This window comes from Aphanomyces astaci (genome assembly GCF_000520075.1).
Source record: "Aphanomyces astaci strain APO3 unplaced genomic scaffold supercont1.25, whole genome shotgun sequence".
NCBI classification, from domain to species: Eukaryota; Oomycota; class Saprolegniomycetes; order Saprolegniales; family Verrucalvaceae; genus Aphanomyces; species Aphanomyces astaci.
The window spans coordinates 476218-483607 of NW_009798288.1; the positions used below are offsets into that span (position 1 = coordinate 476218).

At 48.2% G+C, this 7390-nt stretch overlaps 2 protein-coding genes across 2 annotated transcripts in view; both read right to left on the bottom strand.

The window, feature by feature from the left end:
• H257_09910 (hypothetical protein) overlaps positions 1-1630 on the bottom strand; it is a gene marked incomplete at both ends in the record, with an annotated part of 3028 nt that extends 1398 nt beyond the window's left edge. Inside the window, one exon of the mRNA XM_009836291.1 lies at positions 46-1630. Coding sequence (XP_009834593.1) covers positions 46-1630 — 1585 coding nt within the window. The remainder of the gene's footprint in view (positions 1-45) is intronic.
• Positions 1631-2046: 416 nt separating this feature from the next.
• Positions 2047-2610, bottom strand: H257_09911 (hypothetical protein; the record flags this gene model as incomplete). The annotated part of the gene is made up of 2 exons (XM_009836292.1): positions 2047-2415; positions 2443-2610. The coding sequence occupies 2 exons, from the start codon at positions 2608-2610 to the stop codon at positions 2047-2049; spliced, it is 537 nt and encodes a 178-aa protein (XP_009834594.1).
• Between the last annotated feature and the right edge of the window lie 4780 nt (positions 2611-7390).

Here is a 7390-nt window from a genome sequence, read left to right on the forward strand (position 1 = left end):
TCCGGGTCGTGTAAAACGTGCATTTGCCCGGATGCAACTTCAAACCGGAAATGTGGCAGATCCCCAACACTTGTCGGAGCAACTGCAAAAGCTCCGTGGTCGTACCGGCGTATCCCAGTAGTTCGTCAAGCCATCCGAGGACACCATGCATGAGCAGATCGCCGAACAGTTCGTCGACCACACCTTGGCAATAGGCCACTGCGTCAGACTGTCCCATTAACACCCGGGTCGGCGTAACAACACCGACCGGTGTCATGAAGGAGTAATACTCCTGGGAATCGGGGGGTAAAGGCAGTTGCCAGTAGCCCTTAATCCAATCCAGCGAAAAGTAGACGAGCGAGTCCTTCAGCACGCCCATTGCGACGTCGAGGTTAGGCATCGGCTCGGTGCATGCATTGATTGGCCTCGAGTCAATCGTCATCCGCAGGTCGCCCGGATCTTTTTTCGGGACAATCCTCGGGGCAGCCGCCCAACGTGACCGAGTGTTCCGATACACTAAGCCCGCCTCTTCTAACTCCCGCACATGCTTCTCGAGAAACGCCATGTGGGTCGGAGGGTAACGCCTGAGCCCTGACTTCACCGGTACGGACACCCGTTTGAGGTGCACTTTCAAAGGCTTCACTCGGACTGGAGGATCTCGCCCAAACCTCAGGCGGAAAACATCTCGAAACTCCAGCAGGAGGTCTTGGAGGGTTTCAACGGCAGGTTCTTCCATGCCGTCAGCTGCTGCCTCGGCCACCTTGGCCATCAAGACGGTATGAACTGTCTCGGCGTCAGCTAGACTAGGTATCATACCCAATTCTGGCGTCGCGCAGCACATGCCTTCGTCGTCGTCAATACCGTCGGACAGCTCCTCCATGCGGAGTGTCCGATGCATCGCTATGCCAGGCGTCGTGTCCGGCTGATCGTCAAAGTCCCATACCGCCTGCTGCCGACGCGCGTTCTCGAGTAGTGTCTGCTCACTATATCCGACCTTCTGCATCACCGGCAACCCAAGCGTCAGTTCCACGGCAGCCTCCGCTTCGTCGATCCAAACGCGAAGGCCGCGAAACATTAGCGGTCCACACCCCGTGTTGAATTCCAGGCGTCCAAGACGAACTTGCTTCGTCACAGTGATCGGTCGACTATCCGTGCCGTAAGGCCGGAGGGTCGTGGGCCCCAACATGATAATTTCGGGAGCTGCACCTGCCGCCAACAACGCTGAGACTAGACCGCCTGAAGCAACCGATAGGTCAGCGCCCGAGTCTAGTAGCGAGGCTCGGACCGGTACGACACCATCCACCGTGGCCGTCAGGTCTTCGCGGCCCACCTTAACGGTGTTCGTTCGCATCGTCGCTACACGACCACCAGGTATTCCGCGTCCTCGGCCGGCGTCAGCCCGACCGTCACCACGGCTCCAGTCACCACGTTTTTGGCCAAGCACCCGGCCATGTGCTTTAAGCAGTCGCACGGCTTCGTCATCCGTGATTCCAGGACACTCACGGACCTTGTGAGTGGTGGATTTACATTTCAAGCAGCCGCTGCCAGGCGTCGAACTAGTCGGTGCCTGAGGCGTAGATGGTGCCGGGGCCGCTCTCGGTGGCGCCTGCGCTGAAGCTGGCCTAAATGTTTGGCCGCTTCCTTGCGGCATCCTCGGCGGGTCAGGTTTCCCGGCCGGCTTCGCTTCTTCTTCATAGCCGACAAAACGCTCGTGGCCGATGGCAAATTCACGCTACCAACGCACGAAACGGTACGCGTCCTTCTTCAGGGCCTAGTTTCGCGTCAGCGCCATCTGCTCCGTCACTGCCCGATGGAGTGACACCGGCTTGACCACCATCGTAATGATCTTTACGACGGCGGCACTTCTTCTCGAATAACCCACTCCTGGCGGACTCGACGTAAAGCGGCCGCCATGCCGTCCAACATTCACCCGATCCGAGAATCTGCGTCCGGGATCGACATGTCAAAAACCACCTAGGCCTTCACACGCTTCTTGAGGTAATCCAGTCTTCGATGGTCAACTTGAAATCCCAGCGTAAACCATGCCGCCCATTCGGCATCAGTTACCTATTCCGGGAAGTTCCCCATGTCCCACTCAGCCACGCGTTGTTTAGTCGCCGGGTCAATGCACGCACTCAACGGCATCAGAAATGGTCGAATGCCGTTGACGGTAATGACATTCATCTGGCTGATGTACTGGTTGTACGACGCCATGAATGCTCGCCGTTCTTCCTTCGTAGAACCCTTGAACGGGTTATTTAGGAGGGCCGGTGCGTTACGAATGTATACATCGTCTTGACCTATGTCCCAGTCTTCAGTTACAAGGGCAATCATACTGGGAACTGCCCCAGATGGCCCGCCAAATGAAGGAGGCTTAAAACTCGATAGTCCGCCAAACAGCCACGCCTCGTCGACCGCCACTGGCTGGCGTCGGTCCTATGGCGACCGGAACAGCCGATGTACAGTCTTCTTGCTCCGCGGTCGTCCACGATCATCAGGTCGGCCAGAAAAGTTCTCGCCGGCTACCGGACTGTCTGAACGGCCCGACCTTGATCGATCGCCATCCAAGTACACATGATCGTTGCCAGGGAGCTCCACGTCCTGTACGCTTCCGCTCATGGGTCGTTCCATGCTCCAAATTGCTAGCTTGTCAAAGACAGCTAAAGAATTCTTTGTTGTCTGCACCGGCTTGCACAACCAGTTACCGTGCTCACGACGGTATACTTCGATAAAAAACCAAAAGTCTCTTCATTATCATTCAGGTTATGTGCCCATCAACCAGCGAATCGCTTCGCTGTAATCCAGGCATCACAGTCAATACAGTTACAGTGTACCGAGGGAGGTTCGGTAAGTCCTAGCCTGGGCCTAAAAATAGAACCCGACTGAACTCACTGTCAACTGCACACACACTTGCACGGGTAGTTAATCCGAGGCACGGCCGAGAACACCTCGATCCTTTTGGAGTTGACTTTGGCGTCCCTTTGTAGTACTTCGCGTTGTCCATGACAAATACGGACGAAGAATAGCCAAATTCCCTTACCTCATCGATCAGTTTCTTAAACCCGTCAACAATATAGTCGTGGTTGAACATAAAACGGTAGTCCTTCTTAACCTTCCCATTCTTCGGAAAAAGTGTTTTCACGCGTGCTTTTTGGGAGTTTTACGCGTGTTATTAAAAGTGGGGGAATTTCATGCCTGTGATACTAGTGCTGCAGTATTACGCATGATATGGGAATTAACCCTGAATGGGTTAATTCGTCCTGCAAAGGTGTCGACAAAGGCATCCAAGTTGCTGGTTTTTTCATCCTTAATATTTCGGATTTATTTTATTATACTATTTCTATTATAAGTATACAAACTACAAGTATGTATTTAAATTACCGTTGCTTACAAAAGCTAAGATAAAAAGTAAAAAAATATGATATGCTGCAAAAGATATGGAACAGAGTAGTAATAATCATGCTCCGGATCAGCAACACGACTTTCATGTTAGTCGGTCGATAAAAACACGCACAAATACCCCAGCAAGCGTGAAAACCCCAAGCACGCGTTAACCCCCCAAAAATTGCTCAAAATACGCGACATGAGTAAATACCCCAAAAAGCACGCGTGAAATCCCTACACCCCCATTCTTCTTGCCGCCAACAAAGATGTCCACTCCCAACAGATGAGACGAGTCGGATCCATCATCGACAATCGCAGCCACAAAGCAGTACCGGCGTCCCTTAAGTTTTGGCTTTGTGGATTCGTCCGTTGGGTCGTACAACCTGTCGGTGTGGCGACTGTGTTCTACGGCGCATCTTGACGAACGTCTTCATACGTGCTATGATCCCTTCATCCATGACCCACCCACAAAATGCAGTTTTGCCGCCATAAATCTGTTAATTGTCCTGCTGATGCAATGGGTAGGAATCGATCGGCCCAATCGCATTCGTCAATTTGCGCTTTATTTGACGCAAATCGGAGCAGAAGTAGGAAATATAGCTTAAAAAGAGTGAAATTTTGTGCATTTTGTACGGTTATTTTGATTGATACATGTCATGGAAATATAGCGGTTGAACCGCATTCGAAATATAATATAAATATTGTAATCTCATTTCAAAGTGGTTATCGGGTTTCACAATTCATGGACGCTTTTTCTGAAAACTTCAGACCAAAACACATCATATTGTGAGATATACGTCATTCCGGAGTCTGAATGTTAAAGTGCATGTTCAGACAAATTCGAGACTTCAAAAATCTAGGAAATTGATCCCAGGTTTTGCTCATGGATGTTCAGGTAGAGTTAGACATGGGGCTTCACTCGTGGTTAAATCGTGTGGTGGAGTTTTACGTAGTAAGCACTACTGGGTTGTTGCTTCAAAGTCGAGCAGCCCAGTGTAATATCACTCCATCATAGCTAACGCAAAACTAGCAAACAAGCCGTTGGCCCTATATCTTTGCGAAGGTAATCGTGCTAGAATTTTACTTTGTGAGCTGTAGTGCTGGTCATAACGTTACCATACAGTTCAAATCCCTACGCGTCGATACGCATGAGGCTAGGTATGCCCAAGCAATTCTCGTTAAGTTCCACAGTTTGGTCATAACGTTACCATACAGTTCAAATCCCTACGCGTCGATACGCATGAGGCTAGGTATGCCCAAGCAATTCTCGTTAAGTTCCACAGTTTAACCACAAACAAAACACCAACACATGACATTTTCGGTGACCACCAGTAAAAAGTCAAATGATCATAAGTCTTTATCCTATTCCCCTTACTGTAGTAGTAGTATTGTTAAACAGTACTTAAAAAGTGTTTTTAATTCGCTAGACTTAGTGAAGTGACATACACGAGCACACAAATATATTTCGACAACTACAAATGTTCCTTATACCTCGAAGTTCTTCGGAGCATTAAGCTATATAGAAGTAACTACCTATTTCCCATACCAACTTTTGGGTCCAATTTTCAGTGAGCTACGCGTAGACTTCACTTGGTTGTCGGGGTACCGGTTGTATCGTTACGTAGAATATTTTTTATTACGGGAACAATCGGATTCGAGTCGTCGACGAAGGGCTTAGTGATAGTATCAAGTTAGGGCTGCGCAACTACTATTAATGTAAACTCAAATATTCTGTTAATAATGTATTTCAAAGCACCAAATTAATACGTCACAAAAAGCCCCCTGTCCACCCCAAATCAAGTACATGGCTTACATCGCTATTATATGCATGTACAAAATATAGCTTGGAAAATAATATATATACTACGTAGTAGTTGGTGATGTGTGGCATAATTTCGGCCGGGCGTAGGAAGATGTGCTTTGTGTTAGGTGATTGTGGATGAGAAAGTGAATACATACAATCTCCATAGCACTATGCGAATTACACTGCAGTAGTCTCGATGTCAATTCTCGTAACCTCGAAACCTTGTTAACTTTGGGGGATGATGCCAACAATATAGTGACTTCAAAAAATCCCAGCTTTAATGAGAATATGATGCAATGCTGTGAGATTTGCAGGTTGATTTGCTGTGTATTTGCGCTAAGAATACCATCTTCGCGCCCCCTCATAGTACAGTCTAGAATTCAATGTAGTCATGGGGGAAGGACTTTGAACAGTAACATAAGACAAATAAGGGGGGGCAACTAGCATTCAATCAATCCCAAGTAACATTACACCTCAAATCTGTACCATATTACCACCGTGTACCAGCTCCCTTCACTTATCCCTACATGTACTGCAGTTTTTTCACTTATTGAGCGATAATTTTCGTTTAGATTTTCGTAAACCCCTTGTGGTGCAGCCCTACCCCTGCCGATTTCATCACTAACCGGCTGAAGCCACAAGGGGTTCTGATGTGAAAAGTCAATACGCAATATAGCCGCGAGCAATCCGCCCCGAGTTCGATCGAGTAACTGGCGGCATCCGTCGACAGCGCATTCCTTATTGACACCACGTCGACAACACAACTGTCTCTCTGTACTGATACTTAACCATGATTAGAACGCAGTAGTAGTAGTGCATGATTGGTGCAAAAGAACTTACTATGGTATGAGAGTAAGCGGTGTAAATCTCAATCGACCAGACTCTCATGTTCAGCCACACGACGACCAGGACCTGCCTTATCAGCCGATAACGTCGTTGTCATGTACATACTACTAGTAGCATTGTAAGCTCCAGCGCCGTCTCGGCATGTGCATGATCGACAAGTGCTGGCCATTCTCGATCAATAATACTAGCATGCAGTAACAATATGCTATTAAGAATACTTCGCCGAAACTATCGACATATTGGTTGCCTCCAAAGCGAGGCACGCCAATCCACGCTGTCGGGCTCGGCACCCACGTCCAAGGCAGTTGGAGCCGCTCAAACGACGCTAAAGTTCTCTATTGACCACAAAAGTCGTCGTGCCTCTGGTAGCGGTGATGTCACGGTGGAGTATTGCAGCAGCTAATGGTGTTAATTACGTTTAATGTCAAATGGTTGTGAAGGGTGCAAGAAGTAGGCGAAGACGATGGAGTAATGGAATATTGTATGGAAATGAGTGTGGTGGTGGGCGGTGGAGTGCAGCGGTGAACTTCTGCATTCGCGGCTGCGCTCCACCGTTACTGCCACCACCATACTGCGCACTTCGATGCCCACAGCCGCTACCCTCCACCGCTCCACACCACAATATCCTACCGTCGATGCACTCTACTGTCCGCTACCACCTACTGCGATACTCTCCACCGACGCAGGATTTCACAGTCCGCCACCACCACTTCGCTGTGATGCTGCATCACAGCGAAGTGGCGATGGCGGCCTGTGATACCCATCTTCTCTGTATACCCTGCTCTCAAAAGTCTTATTGGCCACTTAAATTCGAATTTCAGTAATTCTGATTGGTTCATGGCATCGTATTATTCAACGCCAAACGGAAATCCAAAATATTACCTTACAAATAACAAGATAATTTTATCCCTGAGAACAAATTTATAACTGTGGCAAAACTGATTTCGTAGGGAAAATGTTAACATCACGATTCAAGTACGCATGGTAAAACATACTACCCGGTAGTAGGATGTTTACCTCGCAGATAACCTAAAATTATTAATTGGTCGTCATGGATACTGTAGTATGCATGCTTGTCAGGGAAATCACAGGTGTCGAAGTCGACATAGACCTACTGTATCGTATTCCCCATCACGTGAAGCATAATTTTCGGGAAATAATCTCTAGTGGCCATGATCAAACCTTCAAATGCTTCGACAATCTAACCCTTAAATAATGCAAGCCATGTTTTTATTGGAGCAACTCGTTCCATGAACTACCAGTGCTGTACTAACGTTAGTATTGCCGCAGAGCTGAGCACTCAGGAAATCACTGCAATAAATAAATTTGTCATATTCTCATGCACAATCAAATACTATACCGGTACGTATAGTAACG